General features: G+C 38.0%; 2 protein-coding genes and 1 pseudogene across 18 annotated transcripts in view; 1 reads left to right on the top strand and 2 right to left on the bottom strand.

The window, feature by feature from the left end:
• Positions 1-8200, top strand: part of PRP4K (pre-mRNA processing factor kinase PRP4K) — a 38051-nt gene extending 29851 nt beyond the window's left edge. Inside the window, exons 12-19 of one of the 17 annotated variants that reach the window (XR_008505498.2) lie at positions 115-229; positions 823-974; positions 2323-2409; positions 3498-3776; positions 4107-4241; positions 4750-4795; positions 5316-5401; positions 6185-8200. Coding sequence is in view for 2 of the 17 variants with exons in the window: in XM_054505749.2 (XP_054361724.1) it covers positions 115-229; positions 823-974; positions 2323-2409; positions 3498-3701 (558 nt within the window). In the remaining 15 variants the exon portion in view is untranslated. Of the gene's footprint in view, positions 1-114; positions 230-822; positions 975-2322; positions 2410-3497 lie in introns of those variants that run through there. The other 16 variants (XR_008505495.2, XR_010413522.1, XR_008505487.2 and 13 more) reach the window with 16 other exon arrangements.
• LOC123837500 (tigger transposable element-derived protein 1-like) overlaps positions 1-19372 on the bottom strand; it is a 243167-nt pseudogene that overhangs the window by 73143 nt on the left and 150652 nt on the right.
• FAM217A (family with sequence similarity 217 member A) lies at positions 13146-18015 on the bottom strand. Its single transcript, XM_045866439.2, has 2 exons — positions 17890-18015; positions 13146-14461 (listed from the first exon to the last, which is right to left on the bottom strand). The coding sequence occupies exons 1-2, from the start codon at positions 17997-17999 to the stop codon at positions 13243-13245; spliced, it is 1329 nt and encodes a 442-aa protein (XP_045722395.2). The 5' UTR covers positions 18000-18015; the 3' UTR covers positions 13146-13242.

Here is a 19372-nt window from a genome sequence, read left to right as displayed (position 1 = left end):
GTAACTTTGTTTTCAGTATTGGAAGTAACTTCTCAAAGCCAATTATTTTTATCTGATTACTTGTCTTAATTATTTCTGGCATGAATTAAACTTCCATGATAAAATGTTTTGCAGGTTAATGAATCAAAAACTATTTTAAAGCTCTGCGATTTTGGGTCGGCTTCACATGTTGCGGATAATGACATAACACCTTATCTTGTCAGTAGATTTTATCGTGCTCCTGAAATCAGTAAGTTTCTTCAAATGTTCTTTGACCTGGGCCATCATATGCAGTGGAAACAGCATATGTAATGTCTAAGTACTGTTTTCCATCGCACTTCAGCAGCTGCACGAGGTCATTGATGAGGAAGGGAACCGTAGCAAGTTCATCCTCCTCAGGTGGAATGGTGGTAGTTGTGACAGGAGTCTTGATCATGTCTGACAAGAGTAGCAAAACAATTGTGGAAAATCCTCGGCTTTAGAAGACTGCTCTTGATTACTCAAGGTCTGATTATCAAATTTATGGATTGTATGGGACCTTTGTTTTTGCTCTTCCTGTTGCCTTGGTTGAGGCTGGTTAGCACCTCCACCAAAGGTGAAATGAGAAAAGAAATACACATTTCCTTCTACCCCTCCCCCCATTCCTTCCGCATTCCCTCATTTTTTAAGGTTTTTAAGTTTAAGAGTCTGTTAAGAATTAGTGGGGGAAAAACATGAGGTTAATGCCAAAGCGAGGTATTAAGATTGCAGTTATGTAGGCCAAGCTAGATTAATCCCCTATTAATGAAAATAAATAGTTGATTGTTTCTGACATCATGTATTAAACTTCCATTTTGTTTTCAGTTATAGGTAAAAGCTATGATTATGGTATAGATATGTGGTCTGTAGGTTGTACCTTATATGAACTCTACACTGGAAAAATTTTATTTCCTGGCAAAACCAATAACCATATGTTGAAGCTCGCCATGGATCTCAAAGGAAAGATGCCGAATAAGGTAGGACATTAATGCGAGCTGTTATTTTTTTTTTCCCCCCCAAGGCCTTAGCAATAGTTTACTGTAGACCAGTGGATTGCTGACACTTTACTCATCACTAATGGCTGTAAAACCATTTCAGAAAGGCCGGTGTATGGCTACTGTAATTCCTTAGCTTTTGTTTATTTCTGCTGTTTAAAAAGTAGTGGGTCTAACCAGCCAAGAGCTATCAGAAGTGAATAAGAGAACTCCATTTTCCTGTTCCCCTCTAATGTCTCTCTTTGCTTTTCTTTACCCTCTTAAATTAAGCAGGAGGGTAGGGGGCCGTAGTTTAGAGTTGGAATTGAGGAAGAGAGATTGATGAGCATAAATTTGTTAAGCAACATACATGTATATTTGACTGTTTCATATCTTTGTTCTTCCCTTGTTCCATTTATTATCCTTTAATGATGGGCAGAGAAGCAGCCTTGGGAGCACACCGTTATTGGTAACAGCACCAAACATGCTTGAGAGGTGGAGTGAAAAAAGATGCAGGTCAGGTTAGTTCAGATGTGAAGAAGGGCTCAGTTGTCAGAGAATGACGGGTGAATATTGGAAAAGGAGCTTGATGGCAATCAGTTTATTAAAGATTGGAAGTTATTTGGGATAGGAAGATACCAAGAAAAACTCCCTTAAAATTGACATCTTTCTAACATAAAACTCACCCTTAATGCTTCAGCCACAATAATTAGTTTCAGAAATGAAGCAGAAACTTTAGGCATTTATAAACCTGAGGGCCATATCTTAAACTTTGATGATTTCAGCTTATTTGCTGAATTTCTGAGAGATTATACAGATTTTTCCCCATATAGGTCAGAAGCCACTACGTTTTTTAGGTACTGTCCAAATTCTCTCATGTTGGACTTGTTTAGAATAAGTTACACAGAAATTAGTTATGTTGGTATTTGTTTTAATGAGGTCTGACCTGTATCATTTCAGGGCTATTGGAACATAATTTGTAAAACGTCATCGGGTTTCTTAAGCTGCCAAGAAAAAAGGCCCCAACTGTGTAATATTTTTCCTAGGAACAAATGATTTTTTGTTTTGTTTGAGTCTCAATTTTGAATAGTGAAAGCACAACGTGATATTATAATTGGTTTAAGTCACTGCCTGGGAAAATATAATTTCAAGTTACTGAGTAGTTTCAGGCACAGCATTTATATTAGCTTTTTCAAAGATGTTAGACTCTCCAGAGCAAGGAATCTAAGTGAATCCTTAAATGAAGAGACTAAATAAGTCCTATTTGTGACTTGTTATGTATCAAATTGTTGGTAGGCCAGACTGTTTTATAATAGTTCAAAACCCAAGTTTTATTTTGCTTTATTGCCAGATGATTCGGAAAGGTGTATTCAAAGACCAACATTTTGATCAAAACCTCAACTTCATGTATATAGAAGTTGATAAAGTAACAGAGAGGGTAAGTCTCTTTTAACTGTGCTACAGTAAATGATTCTTATTGTGAATGAGCTGAATACTGGGTGGTAGTAGGAGCTGTGAATATTTAAAACACTAAAAATAAATCCTTTTTGCTGGTGGCCAATTCCTGAATAAAACACAATGAGGTTATGAGAAAGAGGAAGGATTTTAAAATGTTTGTCTAGTATAATGAGTCTGTTTTTATCATAGGTCATAATTAGACCCTCTTCCTCTGTTCTTTGGATCATTTTCTTTCTCTGGCCTCCCATCCAGCTTCTGGACTGCTTACCAGAGTGATCTTTTTGAAAACAAATCTGATCATGTTATTCTCCGTGCTTAAAATCCCTTCATTGGGTTCCTCTCTGATGAACTCTACCTCTGCTGTCTTGAGCAGTTTGCATACCCCCTCATGGTACTCTGTAAACCACCCCTGGTCCATACTTGGCAGGCAGCTGTGTCATACCTCTCTGCCTTTGTTCACAGACCATCCTGACCTTATTTGCCTCCTCTCCTTCCTCATCCCCTAAAAATAATTTATCCAACTTCAAGCCTCAGGGGAAATACACATTCTCTATGAGCCTTTCCAAATCCTCCAGGTTGAAGTAAGGACTTCTCTGTTTTTGCCCCCTTATATTGTCTGTTCCTAACTTTGTCAGAGCCCTTAACAAACACTTCCATGTCTGTCTGTCACCACTTCGGGGTAGGGAGAGGACAGTTAAAACAGGAAGTGCTTACTGTTAATTATTATTAATTACTTAACGGTGTGGGGATTTTCATAGACTTCTTTCTGTTAGCAGTTTGGTCTTTTTACAAACTTGGAGTATGTTTTTTAAAAACTATCATAGCTAACTTGGGGTTGATTTTTTTTCATTCAGGTTTTTCGGTTACTTCTTAAAAAGATGTAGGGAATAGAGGAAGTCACGTAGAAGTTTTAAATGAGTAGATAATATATATATATGATATATATATACACACACACATATGTATATATATTAGAAGTTCTGAGACGCCCAAGCAGTCTGATTTAAATTAAGGTACATATGTTTAGTAACTCATGTAGACATACACATTTTTAAAAATTATTTTTAGGAGAAAGTTACTGTCATGAGCACCATTAATCCAACCAAGGACCTGTTGGCTGACTTGATTGGGTGCCAGCGACTTCCTGAAGACCAACGTAAAAAAGTACACCAGCTAAAGGACTTGTTGGACCAGATCCTAATGTTGGACCCCGCTAAACGAATTAGCATCAACCAGGCCCTACAGCATGCCTTCATCCAGGAAAAAATTTAAACGAGATGAAAGAAGCTCCAAGGGTTTGAGTAATTAAATACAAAGACTGAAGAAATTTCACAGCAGTTTATTAATGTATATAAACTTATAAATATTTCTCCAGCAAATTTGAGGAAGCATGATATATTTGAATTAACACCAAGGGTGATATTTCTTTTAGAAATGTTAGTTAATCTGTTTTGTGTCTTATGTGAAATTTCACTGTAGAACTGTTTTAATTGCCAAGACTGCACAAAATTACAGTGCTAATGTATATGGTTGCAGTTCACATAAAAGACAAAAAGCATCTGTTATAAAATGAGTAGTAATATTGGGTGGTTGATTTATTTTTAGCAAACTTGGCTTCATATTGGTCTTCAGATAAAATGGCCAGCATAAATGCTGTTTATATTCACGTTTTCCTAGGTGTGTGTGTGCAGGCCACAGCAGCATGCCCTTGGTGTAGTCAGTGCCGAAAGGGGTCTGTTCCTTCTTGAGCCTGCCTGCAGGGATGGTCTCCTCTTTTAAAGCAGGTTGTGTACAACATTCAGTACACTGAAGGTAAGCTAAACCATCAACATCACTGGTGTTTTAAGATGTTATTTTACTGGAACAGTTGACAAATGAGGGATATTAGCTTTGTGGCGGAATTCCCTGCATGTGTGGTAACTGATCTTGTTTTATTTTTTGGCATTGCAACTGTGGCATAGTTACAGTTTCTGTTCTGTTCATCACATTTAAAATTGGAAGAGTACGCGCTTGATGGATAGAGCGCCTTCAGTGTACTGTTTCTTATTAACTTTAATTTTTTTAAATCAACTTGCTATAGACTTTATATACATTTTGTTAAATACAGTTCGTAGTGACGTAGAAACAAGGCATAGTTTTCCTTTACTAATTACACATGTTGAGGCCTAATTCTGAAAGTCCTCATATTTAAAAGTTAGACAACATAATGAAATTTTTAACTATTTGTATGTCATTTTGAAAGTGTACTGCTTTATGGTAAAAGTGTTTTTCATTTGTTCATTGTTTTCATTATTTGTGATCATGTTGTCTTTCAATACAGGCATAAACCTTCCACTCTTGAACAAAGCAGCTGCTTTTTAAAAGCGGTAATTGCTTCTTTACCTTTTATTTCTTTTGTAAATGAAGCTTTTCTTTAAGAATGTGACTTTAAAGTGTTGTCTATTGCATAAAACAGTTGACACTCACTTATTGTAAAGTGAAGATTGTTCTCCTGCATGTGAAGTGGACCATGCAGATTTCTGTATGTTCTCAGTATGCATCACTAGATAATAAAGTCTTTTGTGAACAAGGCATTTGTAGCCATTTTTAAAAGTTTTTGTCTTCAGTGCTGGTAAGTCAGGTAAACCATACATAGTTAAAAAGCAATCTTTCATTTCTTCCTTTAAGTCTTTAAAAGATTTATTTGTTAAAGATGTAAGCTTAGCCACAAGTTGATCATTTTATTAATAATCAGGATCCTAACTATTTCATCAAAAAAAAAAAAATCCTACAGATATTGTCAGCTTTCAGTGTAGTGAGATAATTCCTGTAGGTTACAGGGTGTAATTCAGGATTTAACTAATGTTTCTGCTATTTTCTCACTTTTCCTTTTGATGGTGCGGAAAGAGAAAAGGAAAACGGGGCACAGGCCACTCACCGCCTTCTCCAAGGGGTCTGATTTGCTGAGACACCAGCTTCACCTTCTTAACAAGGTTATTTCTGACAGCATGTGTAGTTAAACATTTAGCAACGATTTAAAACAAAATCCTGTAAATCAGCTTGGTTTTGCAACACAAAGGAATTTGTATTTTTAACATGGTAGGAGAGCATTTTCAGAAATGTATGTACATCTTTTCTGTTTGGGTGGTAAAATTAATGCTTGTCTTCCTGAGCATTGTGGAAAATAACCAGATTTTGGGGGTTTAAATAATATTTTTAAATTGTAAATGGGATTTTTTTATTCACCCAGGCACCTAATTACAACAAGCATGCACATTTTGGTGCATTCAAGAATGGAAAATCAGAATAGCAGCATTCTTCTGGTGGGTTTTGCTCCATTTAAAGACATGAAATGAACTACAGCCAGGAAGGTGATAGATGATATAATAAGCCAACTTTGAATCTACACCCCGTCTCTTCATGGTTTAGACTTACTAAAAATAAATAAAAGGTGGTTTCCATCTTCAGGTAGAGTGAAGCCTTTTAAATAAGGCATCACAGGTGCAGCTGTCTACCTTACCAAAATGGGTAGTGATTTTCCCACCATGACTTACTTTATTTTGGTGATAATATGCTGCATATTCAAGTCTTTGGTAGTTATTTTCACTCGAAATAGTTAACATTTTGATGCTTCTGGTGATTTTCGTGACTTCATTTTATATAATTATTTAATAAGTAAGTTAACTTCCACTAGAAACAGTTCATCTTATGCCTTCAAAACTGTTACCTATTCTTTAAAAAACAAAGTTGCTTGTTACTTGTTCTTTGTGTTTTAGGTGCAGTTCAGTGGAAGATGATGACAGCCAGAAGACATGAGCTAAGGTTTCTGTCCTATAAAAGATTTAAAAAAAAAAAAGAAAGAAAGAAAGAAAAAAAGAGTTCTCCATTTAATTTTTGTCTAATTTTTTAGTTTTCAGCATTATGATTTGGGTTTCGTTAATGTTTGGCACTTAGAATAGTAGTGCTGTTGTGGTGCACATCTGTAAAGTGCTTGTTTTATCATGCTTCCTGCCTCCTTCCCCTCCCCCCCCAGTAAAAACAGTAGTCAAATTTAGTGACTCTTTATGAAAGAGTCTTGAATGGTGAGATTCCACATAACACATGGCCATCAAAATTGGTTCCTAGGGGTTATTAGAAAAATAGAAACCACCAAAATCACATGTATCAAAAAGTAGTCTTTAGCTTTAGGTATCTTATCTCCTTGGCAGATGCAAAAGAATAGAAAGTGGAACTTTAAGACCACTGTTACTCAACTCCTTTAATACTCTAGTCCCCAACTTTCCCTTTTAGTAACTGTTTTTGCGAGTGCTCCAGTCATGGTCTTAAGATAGACAAAATATTTAGAACCACTGTCCGTTTTTCTTCTTAAGTGAGAGAAGTAGATCTTTGTTCCCAAATTTAGCATTCCTAGATTTGTCTATTCTAAAAACCCATAAACATTCTTTATGTACATATACATGATTTTATTAGAATTAATAAGTTTGCTGAGGCAGAGATTTGGAACTTTGTAAGACCTCTATTAGATGATGGTCATAATTTAGTGAATTATCTTTAGCCTGCATTCATATTTCAGAGTAGCTGTATAGTTTTCAAATAAGTTAATCTCTGATGAAGCATTTGTTTTATTATACTTCACAGCAAAAATATCCCGTGATTGTCAGATGTCAGGGTTCCTAAGTCTTAGGATCTAACCCTCAAAAAGATCATAGTTTTTTCTGTAGTCGGGGCAGGTGAGATCCAGAATGCAGATACACTGTAGACCCTGTTCTCTATGTGAACAGGGTCATGGTTTTCATTTCATTTCATTTCATTTCATTTCAACAGGGTCATTATTTTCAAAGTCATGGTTTAGAGTATCAAGGTTGGAGTATCAGGTTGGACTATCGAGGTTTTGAAGGAAGGGAACATCTTAATTTTAAAGACCTTCCCAGTATTCCCATTCACCCCTTAGTCCTTATTAGTTGCATCCTGTTTATTCCCCAATGTATAACTCATTCCACTCTACTACTTTCAAAATAAGTTTGTTTTTAAGATACTGTAATTTTTTTCCCATTATAATAACCACCTTTTTTCTCCAAAACAAATACTCAGGACATTTCTACAATACAAAAAAATGTATGTTTTATGGTATGTGGTAGAGGCAGAGAAACGTGTAATGTTCTCAGATCTGTTTCATATTTGCATTCCTCCTACTATGCTTTACCTGTTCTTTATCATTTTGTAACGCTAGCTGGGTAGGTAGAAATAAATCTCTGGAGTGAAACAGAGGAATCACATATCTTCAAATTTAGGCCAAGTAGTTAAAGAATGCCCTTTTAAATGTTGGAGATAACTCAAGTAATTTCCTTTCATTAATTATAATGACATTAGAAATTGGGCTTCATAAAAAGTGTTTCTTTCCTTGTAGTATCGTAGTTCAAGCATATATTCAACATGAGTTTATCATCCTCCTAGATGGAATATCTTCCTTATGGAAATGTTCACTACAAATTCATTTGTGTTTTTTTACATGTCAATAGTGTACACTAAATTGACTTTTAAAATGTTTTCCAGTTATTTGATAGATATCATCATGGCATCCTTAATTTTTTTTTTCTCCTTCTGTATGTAGGGTAAGGGGCTATTCTTCTGAAGAATCTTTCCATTTAGTGATCAAGATATGGAAGCTGGTCTCTGAAAATACTCAATATGTATCCCAGTTACTCGTGGTATCATTTGAATTGTAACTTGCATTTTAGAAGCAATGTTTCCAATTATTGGGAAAACTTAATAAAATATGCCTCTTGTTACCATATTGTTTCCTGATTTTTCCTCTGCTGGAGTTTGCTATTTTACATTTAGTTTTAAGTTCACCATTTCCTACCTAAGGTTTCTTAGATGCTATTTCACTGGTGTTCATAGATGTGCTTTGAAGGGTATTCTGTGCCCAAATATGATTGGCAACTGCCAGATTAAAGTTAGATATTTATGTTAAAACTTCTCAGAAGATATCTGATGTGCATTGTGAACCTCTGAAGGAGAAAGGTGTGGAGAGAAGTTTACCAAACCACTTGGCAGAACCTGCTGCATGGAAACGGCTAATTTAGTATGATCTTCCTTACAAACATCAAAATCTTTCCTAGCAACTAAGTACAGAACACATGCCAAAGGGTGTGGTATTCATGTTCTTGTTATATACATTTCTGATTTGGTTACCTAATAATGAGATAACACTCTTTTCTGTAATGATTTAAATCAGTTGGTTCATTATAGATGGGGAAGCCTGACAAATAATTGGACTGTATCCTTGGTCTGTCCGCTCCTCATTTTCTTTTAAGGAAACATTCTCAGCTTAGAACAAGCAAAAAACCTGTAAAATACCTAAGAGGAATGGGGAGATTGAGTGAATCTTTAATGCAAAGCAGGACTGGAGGAGGCAGGGCCAAGGGTCTGGCTGTGTGGGGTACACCTGACCAAGCAGGTGCCACCTTCTCTACCTAGTTGTCGAGCACTGGTTTTTGTAAGAGATGGGCCGTAAAGGCAGTGGCCCTGGACAGCCGCCTTGCAAAGGCCCCAGTTGTAGTTTTCTACTTGGGCTGGCAGAGGATTAAGAACTACATACTCGTCTGTCTAAAGCAACTGACAAGGGTCGTGAGATCATCTTTTGTTAGGGAAGGTAGTATGCAGGGTGCATTGGGTTTGGGAGGCGGTCACGGCAAAGAAAGTCAGAATCTGCCTCGGGTTAAGATCCAAAAAGGAGCTAAGAAAAGGTGTCCGTACTGGACAGCCAAAACATGGGGAATGTACAAGCAAGCCAGAGAGCCAAATTCAACTAAAATTTCCTGAACAGAATTATTTCAGTTTATATGCGTCTGTTAGAAGCTGCCAAGTGTTTCTTCAAAAATAGTGGTAGAAGTTGGCTTCCAACAGGTTTGAAAAACAGCCGAGTCTTTCAAATTTGTTGGTAACTATAGTGCTCCCACCCCCCAATGGTAAGTTTTTCTCTTGGCCAAATGTTTCCTGTTTTACTCCCAACACTTCACAAGATAAACTGAAGATGGCTATCTACTTCCTATGTAGATGTCTCTTCTAGCCTCATTTCAGGGACTCCATTTAAAAAATTTCAATTATTGGGGAACCCTCCTGCACTGTTGGTGGGAATGCAAGCTGGTGCAGCCACTCTGGAAAACAGTATGGAGGTTCCTCAAAAAGTTGAAAATAGAGCTACCATATGATCCAGCAATTGCACTACTGGGTATTTACCCCAAAGATACAAAAGTAGGGATCCGAAAGGGTACGTGCACCCCGATGTTTATAGCAGCAATGTCCACACTAGCCAAACTGTGGAAAGAGCCAAGATGTCCATCAACAGATGAATGGATAAAGAAGATGTGGTATATATATACAATGGACTATTATGCAGCCATCAAAAGGAATGAGATCTTGCCATTTGCAACGACGTGGATGGAACTGGAGGGTATTATGTTGAGTGAAATAAGTCAAACAGAAAGACATGTATCATATGATCTCACTGATATGAGGAATTCTTAATCATAGGAAATAAACAGGGTTGCTGGAGTGGGGGGTGGGGTGGGAGGGATGGGGTGACTGGGTGATAGACACTGGGGAGGGTATGTGCTCTGGTAAGCGCTGTGAATTGTGTAAGACTGTTGAATCACAGGCCCGTACCTCTGAAACAAATAATACATTATATGTTAAAAAAAAAGAAGATAGTAGGAAGGGAAAAATGAAGGGGGGGAAATTGGAGGGGGAGACGAACCATGAGAGACTATGGACTATGAGAAACAAACTGAGGGTTCTAGAGGGGAGGGGGGTAGAGGGATGGGTTAGCCTGGTGGTGGGTATTGAGGAGGGCACGTTCTGCATGGAGCACTGGGTGTTATGCACAAACAATGAATCATGGAACACTACATCTAAATCTAATGATGTAATGTATGGGGATTAACAAAAAATTTTCAATTATTTTTACTAATGATCATAACATTAAAATAAGTACCTTTGCCTCATAATTGAAGTCAGCATTGCTGCTAATGCATTTTTTACATAGTTATATTTAAAGCAATTTGGGACTAATTGAAAACTGGTAGGTGTGTCAGTAACTACTTTTTTAGGTCTAATGGCATCCTAAATAAAGTAGCCTGGTTATGTTTCCAGTGAGAAATTTGCCCTACCTATCTCTTAAGACATCGAAGCCCAGAATCCGTCTCCTCCCACCCCCCCAAAGCAATCCTTCAGTGCAGGAATGTATTTTTTGGAACTGCTGACACAGTGATCTATTACCTCTACCTCTGTAGTACTACTCCCTACCTCCTGTTTCCCGTCTCCCATGTCCACTCCCACTCCTGGTCTTCCTGGAAACCAGGGCTTGTGTCTTCATCACTCCACAGCATGTTCCTGACGCCGGACACATGCCTTGCAAGAAGCAGGACGTGAACCATCGGAGTTGTTACTCCAGTGACAGTTAATTCAGTGCTGAGGCAGCTCGTTCCATCCAGTGTGCCCTCCTGTGTCATTCCGGTTTTTCCCCTGATCTATTTTTTTTTAATTTGTCAGGCGCTTGATTCAATCCTCACATGATTATATGAGAGAAAAGGTCCGAGCCGAGGTTAAGGAACCTGCCCGAGGTGCAGATGTGTTAAGTGGCAGAGCCTGGCTGTGGAGCGGTGATGCTGAGCCACATAACCGGCCTCAAGGCTGGGCCAAGTCCTTTCCTTAATCCAATACTTGGAAGGGATCTACAGACCAGGCGATGGTTGTTCAGAATAAGAGTGGTGAACTGAACAGGCAGGTCCCTTTCCTGGCGCTTTTACAGATAAAAATTACATCATTACGAACCTAAAGGTGAGGGGGTGAAATCCAAGCAAGTGAAGAAGGCACAAATGAGAATGGGTAAGAGGTCTGCCAAATAAGGCTCGGGACTCAAGTTAGAGTTGTAACAATGAGAGGAAAGGGGGTTGACGGGAAACAAAGACCATTGCAAGCTGGGATGGAGTGAAAGCATGAGTCCGTTTTTACATTCTGTTCTGTGAAAGGGATGTTCTACCTCTTTGGATAATGACACCAACTGGGATTTAGGTAAGGTTCTGTTCTATGATAAGAACAGTTAAGTTTATTTTTCTATTGCCATGTTGATACAATTCCAGAAAATTCTTTGAAATTAATCTAAAAACTGCCTACTCTCTTTGACCTCTGCTTCTAATTCTTTGAGCCTTATTCTTTTACTAAAAATAGAATAGCGGGAACTGAAGCCACAGTTGCTCTCTTCAATATGCATTTGAATTGTCTTTTAATTCATCTCCCCCATCCCTATCTCAAATATTTCATCTGGCTTGGCGGGGGGGGGGGGGGGGGGGGGGGGGGGGGCGCCCACAGGGAAGATGATACACAATATTGACTGTGCCTTGGCAGGGGGCTGGGGAGTAGGGATCCTTTTACTTCTCAGTTTCCTTTGGGCAACGCTTGAAGTTTTCATTGTGTTTTTTTAATGTTTAAGAAAAACTCATTTGAATTCACCAAACATCCACTGAAACCAAAGCACACTATCCCTACCCCCGCCCGCCCAAACATCCAGACTCTGAGCTATGCATTTTACACCAACTTTTTCCTTTACAATGTTTTTCAAAGTGTGATCCAAGAACCACCCGCATTAAAATCACCTGGGATATTTGTTTACAATGCAGGTCCCCAAGCCCCACTCTTGGGTTCCGTGTCCTTGGGCCTGGGACAGAACCCCGGACTCAACTTCTTTGTTTCCCTGATTAGGTGCAGTAAGGTGTGTCAGTCACATAGTCTCCCCTACACACACACACTTTCTATTAATGAGATAAGAAGCTTTAGCTGTTTGCTTTTCAACTAACTGAAGTTAAGACTTGCAGCAACAAAGAAATTTGGGGAAAAGTTCCATTAACATGAGATTTTTGGCTGCTCTGTGGACAGCAACCTTTTCTCGTTTTTCCTTTGACATTCTAAAACTGTTAGGTCTGAGTGGAAGAGGGTTGTTTCATGCCTACAACTATCATTCGGACCCAAGAAAACTGATCTCGCTTTCATGTATATGACAAAGGACCTGGGAAAGGAAAAATTTTTAAGATTCACTGGAGGATCTAGAGGATCTTGCATATTAATTCAACAAAATCACAAGTATCTTAGCTTTTAATGGCCAAAAAAATACTCAAAAGATAGGTCAAGATGATAGACAAAGGAGATTTTAGAGCTAGCAAAGGAAAGAAAAAAAGGTACCAGAGCGGGAAGAACTAAAAAAATTAATTTGCTAATAGAGCTAATGTACTCTTAAGACTATAATGGGGGGCGCCTGGGTGGCTCAGTTGTTAAGCATCTGCCTTCGGCTCGGGTCGTGATCCCAGGGCCCTGGGATCGAGCCCCGCATCGGGCTCCCTGCTCAGCGGGAGGCCTGCTTCTCCCTCTCCCACTCGCCCTGCTTGTGTTCCCTCTCTCACTGTGTCTCTCTTTGTCAAATAAATAAATCTTAAAAAAAAAAAAAAGACTATAATGGAACACAAAATACACCAGCAATCAGTCGATTACAGCATTTACTGATGATGGAATTCTACTGGGAAACACAACAAAAGAATAATCTTTTGAATAGTTTTGAAACATTCCTTTGAAACATGACACGCAAAAGATTGTCAAATATGTCAGGATGGAAGCCCTTGGATTTATATATAGACATCTCAGCAGTGCTTTTCACAAGTTCCACTCCACATCACATCAAGTTATTCATGTGTGTAATACCTGTATCTCGGCATGATGAACCGTATTTTAGCCAAGCTTCTTGGAAATAGATTTGCTCACATTGAGATGCAGGAGAGAAAAGTTATTTTTGGTCAATGGGTGAACACTTATCCTTACCTACAAAGGAAGGCGATAGACAGTTTAACTTCTGAATATAGAATGGTTTGTTCAATTCTATGTTTTTTTGATAAGGTTTCTTTTTGGTCCTTGGTGCCTTAATGTCTTCTCTGTGATTTTCGGGAAAAGAGAGAGGTGTAGGTGAAACTGGTATTGGAGACCTTGGTGGCAGACATCTTGTTGAGACCATCTTAACCAACGATTGAGTTGTTTGGGAAGTAGTGGGCTTGGCTGAGAGTTCTTGGCATGGATTCAAAATGGAGCTTTTGAGATTCCTAATGTCATCACAAGTTGCCATCAATTGTTTGGTGGCAGATGAACTTTTTAGAGACGGTGGTCTAGAAGTCCATTTGTATGTATTGCCGGCATTGCTCCAATTCCATTTGGAAGCATTTTGTTCAAGCTTGCAAGATCCAGAACTGCTTTTTCTTTTTTCGCGACTTTTATCTACACAAGTTGTCTGAAGACTCAAAGAGTCCGAAAGTTTTGGTTGTCTCATTTTGGAGATAGCTTTGGAGGAAAAGGGTCGCTCAGTAGCTGCTGGAGTGCAGAAGGTAGTTTGAAGTCTGGGCCTCTCTTTTTGTATAGTCATGTGTTGTAACCTTTCCATTTCCAGTAAACGAGTTATCAAATGTTCAATAGAGCTTTCGGGAGGTTCCACTGTCGCTTTCCAATTTTCAGATTTTGAGAGGGCTAATTTGTGCAAGTCCAGAGTATTGAAAGGAGAAGGGAGAAAATCAGGATATGGAAATACTTCACTTGGTTCCTCTGTGAAAGATTCCTCAACATTTTCTATTGTTTCTGGCTTTAAGTTCAGGTCCATCTTTTTAAAATAGCTGAGCAAACTATCATTTGCTTTTTCATTTTCTGATAAATCACTTTCATCTGTTAAGTTTTCTTCCACACTGCTGTTTCCATATTTCAAATTCCAATTTGGGGCAGATAAACTTTCACCATTATTGTTTTCCATGGCTGAACATAAATTAACATAAGGCTCATTTCTGTCCTGAAAAAAGTCTCCATCAGCATAGGGCCAGCAGAGACCCGATGGTATCTGGAGGCCAGAGTAAGAACCAACTTGCTTATCGACCGAAGCACTTGTCAGGGCGGGGTTCAGAGTGAAGAGCCTCATGGGATTATTGGCTACATTAAAGCCAGTTTCCACTGCAGACTTCTTGAAATCCCTTTAAAAAAATGATTTAAATAGTGAATGGTGTGTTGACTAGAATTAAAATGCTGTTAAAATGATAATAAGCAAAATTATCAAAGACTGGATAATGTTTAGTTCCTAATGGCCTATGTGTACCTATCTGTAACAGAGATATGTTCATTTCCAAATATGGCCAATTATATAAAACTATATACATTTTTTAAAGTATAGATTAGAATATTAACTGGACACCCCTTTGTGCATGCACAGGTGACGAGATCATTCTACCCACAAATGGGCTAGCTGTGTCTATGAATGGCCACTAGGTTAAAAATGGCTAATTATATCTATTTGCCTATGAACATATTGTACATGCAGTGATGATGTCTAAGAAGGGGGCTCTCCAACTCAAACTGAAATTATGGTGAAACATTTACGGACACAAGATTAGATAAAAGGAAACTCAAAGAATGTAATTAGGTTACTCAATAAAGCCTTCTACTTTAGCCATTGTGGTTTTAAAAATTGTGCTAACATAAAAGGAAGCAAAACAATGTTTACCAAATCTTATCCCATAGTAAAAAAGAAAGAAAGAAAGAAAGAAAGAAAGAAAGAAAGAAAGAAAGAAAGAAAGAAAGAAAGAAAGAAAGAAAGAAAAAGAAAAAGAAAGAAACTGTATAATTTAAAAAATTAGGGGCGCCTGGGTGGCTCAGCCGGTTAAGCGTCTGCCTTCGGCTCAGGTCATGATCCCAGGGTCCTGGGATCGAGCCCTGCATCCGGCTCCCTGCTCCGCAGGAAGCCTGCTTCTCCCTCTCCCACTCCCCCTGCTCGTGTTCCCTCTCTCGCTGTGTCTCTCTCTGTCAAATAAATAAATAAAATCTTTTAAAAAATAAATAAATAAAAATAAAAAATTATCCCATAGTAATTTTCATCTGAGGGTCTTTTATTTTATGAGTAATGCTTCTAGGTGCTATATTAGAATGAAAACTGCAAAAGAGCCGTGTTGTAGAATACTGAGTTTATAGTTTGTTTCTTTTAAAAGCTTATTAGAAATTCTGACATTGGGGGGCGCCTGGGTGGCTCAGATGGTTAAGCGTCTGCCTTCGGCTCAGGTCATGATCCCAGGGTCCTGGGACCGAGCCCCGCATCGGGCTTCCTGCTCAGCGGGGAGCCTGCTTCTCCCTCTCCCTCTGCCTCTCTCCCTGCTCATGCTCTCTCCCTCTCTCTCTCTCTCTGTATCTCTGTGTCTCAAATGAATAAATAAAAAAATCTTAAAAAAAAAAAAAAGAAATTCTGACATTGGAAGAGTTGAAACATTAATTGACATATATAGTCTCATTATCTTCTTGCTTCCTTTAATGCCAGTTTACAGTAAAGACAGCAAAGTGTTCTTTTTTTTTTTTTAAAGATTTTATTTATTTATTTGAGAGAGAGAGAATGAGATACAGAGAGCATGAGAGGGAGGAGGGTCAGAGGGAGAAGCAGACCCCCTGCCGAGCAGGGAGCCCGATGCGGGACTCGATCCCGGGACTCCAGGATCATGACCTGAGCCGAAGGCAGTCGCTTAACCAACTGAGCCACCCAGGCGCCCAAGACAGCAAAGTGTTCTTGAAGGATTTTGAAAAATACTTTTATTTCTATAGAAAATGTAAAAATTTATTGATTTAGCTAAATATTAGTTAAACTCATTTGCTTTTGTAAAACCATGGGAAAGTCATTTTAAATCTACAATTGATAAGAGACAGAATCCATGCTGTTTAGTGAAAAGAGCATGGAATCTGGGGGTGAGGACCTAGGTTTGAACCCCTTTGCCACCAGTGAGCAGAATGGTAATGACAGCACCAACCTTGGGGTTGGTTGTCTGAGAAGCAAAACAATTGCATGAATGTACTTTGCAAAATGTTAAACACTAAATCAAAGGTATTTTATTCTTGATGGCATACTGAGGAGAAAAATTTCAGTGATAGAGTATTTCACTGATCCTGGACTTCTTTCTTTTTTTTTTTTTTTTTTTTTTAAGATTTTATTTATTTATTTGACAGAGAGAGACACAGCGAGAGAGGGAACACAAGCAGGGGCAGTGGGAGAGGGAGAAGCAGGCTTCCCGTGGAGCAGGGAGCCCGATGCGGGGCTCAATCCCAGGACCCTGGGATCATGACCTGAGCTGAAGGCAGTCGCTTAACCAACTGAGCCACCCAGGCGCCCTGATCCTGGACTTCTAACACTGCAACATACTTAGGCTTCCCCAGGATTAATAATAAATACCTATCAAACACATGATTCTGTTTAGTCCTCACAACAACCCTATAAGATAGGCGCTTTTATTTTCTACCTTTTATGGGCAAGGGAACTGAGGCACAGAGTGGCTAAGGTCACACATCTGGTAAGTGGTGGAGCTGGGATTTAAACCTGAGTGGTGGCACCCCATGTTGGTAATCCTAGCCACTGCCCTCTACTGACTCAGTTTATGTTTGCTGTATGTTAGTATGATAAAATTCAATTTATTTCATTTGACCTCTTACCTTGAAATCCTTGTTCCCAGCAGAGTTCATTCTAGTAAAAGTAGCCTTTCCTATGCCCCTCACACTGACATTCCTTTGGGACATTAGTCACTACGGTCCCTTTAGCGCTTCTTGGACTCATTTCAGCATTAGGTTGAGTTTTATCCTGAGCCTCACCGAGGTAAAGTCCTCTGACTGGGAGACTGCTACCAATGAGCCATCCTACTGTCAAAAGTGGGGACAAAACTGAGGAACTAATTCTAGTTCTGATCCAGAACTCAAGATCTCCATTAAACAACACACTGTATGTAAAAGTGAGCCAGTATTCAATAAATGGAATCTCCATATAGTAGTAATCTGTGTTTGTGAGAAGCATTCCAGCTGGTTCTAACACACATTCAGTTTAAGAACCAAAAAATAAGAATTCAAACCCAAGTAAATTCTGAGAAACAATATACTGTAGTGCTTGAGAGCATGAATCTGATTCTGCCATTCATTCATTGTATGACTTTGGGCAAGTAACATAGCTTGTCACCCTGACTCAATGTCCTCATCTGTAAGATAGGGATGCTGACAATAGTGTCTTATAGGATCATTGTGACGTTTAAATGAATTAATATATGCAAGGGACAGAAATCATTCCTGCCCCATGGACTGTTATTTTTCTATCACAGTTTCTATTACAGTTCCTTTTCCCTTCGACAAGAAGCCCCAGCTCTATCCATGGAAACTCTCATTGTTAAGGGCACAGGAAACTGAATTCTTCTTACACTGATGATCTCTGGGGTGTACGCCAGCCACTTCCTATTTTAGGGTGAGTTTCCATAACTTCCCACAAGTGGCACACAATACTTTTTCTTCTGGTTGTTCTTCTCTTTGTCTTTCAGATGAGTAGTTAACTCATTTGCATTTAAATGCATCTCACTAATTTAGGGGGTTACGAAAATAGATATTCTCTCACCTGTTCTCCATGGTACTTCCTTCGTTAAGAGGATAACTCCATAACTGAAATATCCCTTGTTTACTATTCTGGAAACAGAAAAACCATGGACAACATTTTAGTAACTGCATGCATTTAAAAAAAAATACTTTGATTATGATGAATAACATCTCACCTGTGTTCTTTTGTGAGCATGCTCTGACAAATTTAGTTCTAGCATCAGTTGCTCTATTGGAATTTCCAAATGGTTCTATAAAGCAGCAGAAGACTTTTAAACACAATACATCTCTAGTCCCTGTTACTGTTCTAAGAATGTATAGTTCTTGTTCTAACCAACAAATATATTGTAAATATATTGTAAAGTCATAAAATACTCCCGTTTATACATACAGATATCATTTGTTTTTACTGACTTCAGCAGGAACTAGTTACAAATACCAACAGTGTTAACTAATGAGCCTCGAATATCATTAAGATTATCTTTATTTTACTAACAGTTAAGTGTCTTATATTTTGACCCAAAAAAGTAGATGAAAGATAAATTTCCTCACTATTTCAAAACAAAATATTAACCATTTTAACTGCCTCAGTATATCTTAAGAGCTGAGACTACTTCTCTTTTGGAAATGACTACAAAACACTATAGTCACTACAGTGTTAATTTCCATTTCTGGTATTCTTATATTGAAAAAATATATAATAAAATGTTAACTTAATGACCAGTTTGCAGCCCTGCAGAACAGAAAAGGCTTTGACTTGTTTGAAGAACTCTACAGAAATGAAATTGAAATTTTTAAAAAAAGAAATTTTTTTTAATGAACATACATATAATTTTAAAATAATGTTTTGTGAATTATTTAAAACCAAACATTTATCCTTACCTTGTTAATTTTGCCTGAAAGAATGTGTATGGAAAAAATGACAATTAATAGTTACATAAAACTGGTTGTATTAAAAACAAACCCCCTTTAATATGAGTGGTTATTCATATTATAAATATGAATGAACATAAATTTGCAGTATTTATAAATATAAATACACACATCTAGGATTTCTTACCACCTACTGCACTGTCCTTTCCAGGTGGGAGATTTTTATTTTCAGGAGCAGGTACTTCTGAATCCAAATTCCAGTGAGACAAGTTCTAAAACAATATTTGTTTTAGGATGAACTTAACGTTAAGAACACTTTAAAAGCTCAAGTACATAATTTTTCATGTCTGTGGCTAAAGTATGAGAAAGGCATAAAGTTTCATGACACATTCCCCTTCCTAGAAGGACACTACCAGAATTTTTGAGAAGAATGCAGTGTTCTCTAATCAAACTTATTATCAGCTTGATAACACCTATTAGGAGATAGGCTTTTACAATAATTTACGGTTTCGTTCTCACTTTGTTAAAAATAATGACACACGGGTTTTCAAAATTGATTTTAAAAATATAATAAGATATCCAGTTCAGCGTGTCCCTGGTACACAATGGCACATTCGCCAAATTTTCTGTAT

This window comes from Mirounga angustirostris, unplaced genomic scaffold (genome assembly GCF_029215605.1).
Source record: "Mirounga angustirostris isolate CCGP_5_RB_7025 unplaced genomic scaffold, mMirAng1.0.hap1 SCAF_8, whole genome shotgun sequence".
In the NCBI taxonomy this organism is placed as follows: Eukaryota; Metazoa; Chordata; class Mammalia; order Carnivora; family Phocidae; genus Mirounga; species Mirounga angustirostris.
The sequence above is the reverse complement of the archived record's forward strand: the minus strand, read 5'-3'. Positions and strand labels throughout refer to the sequence as shown.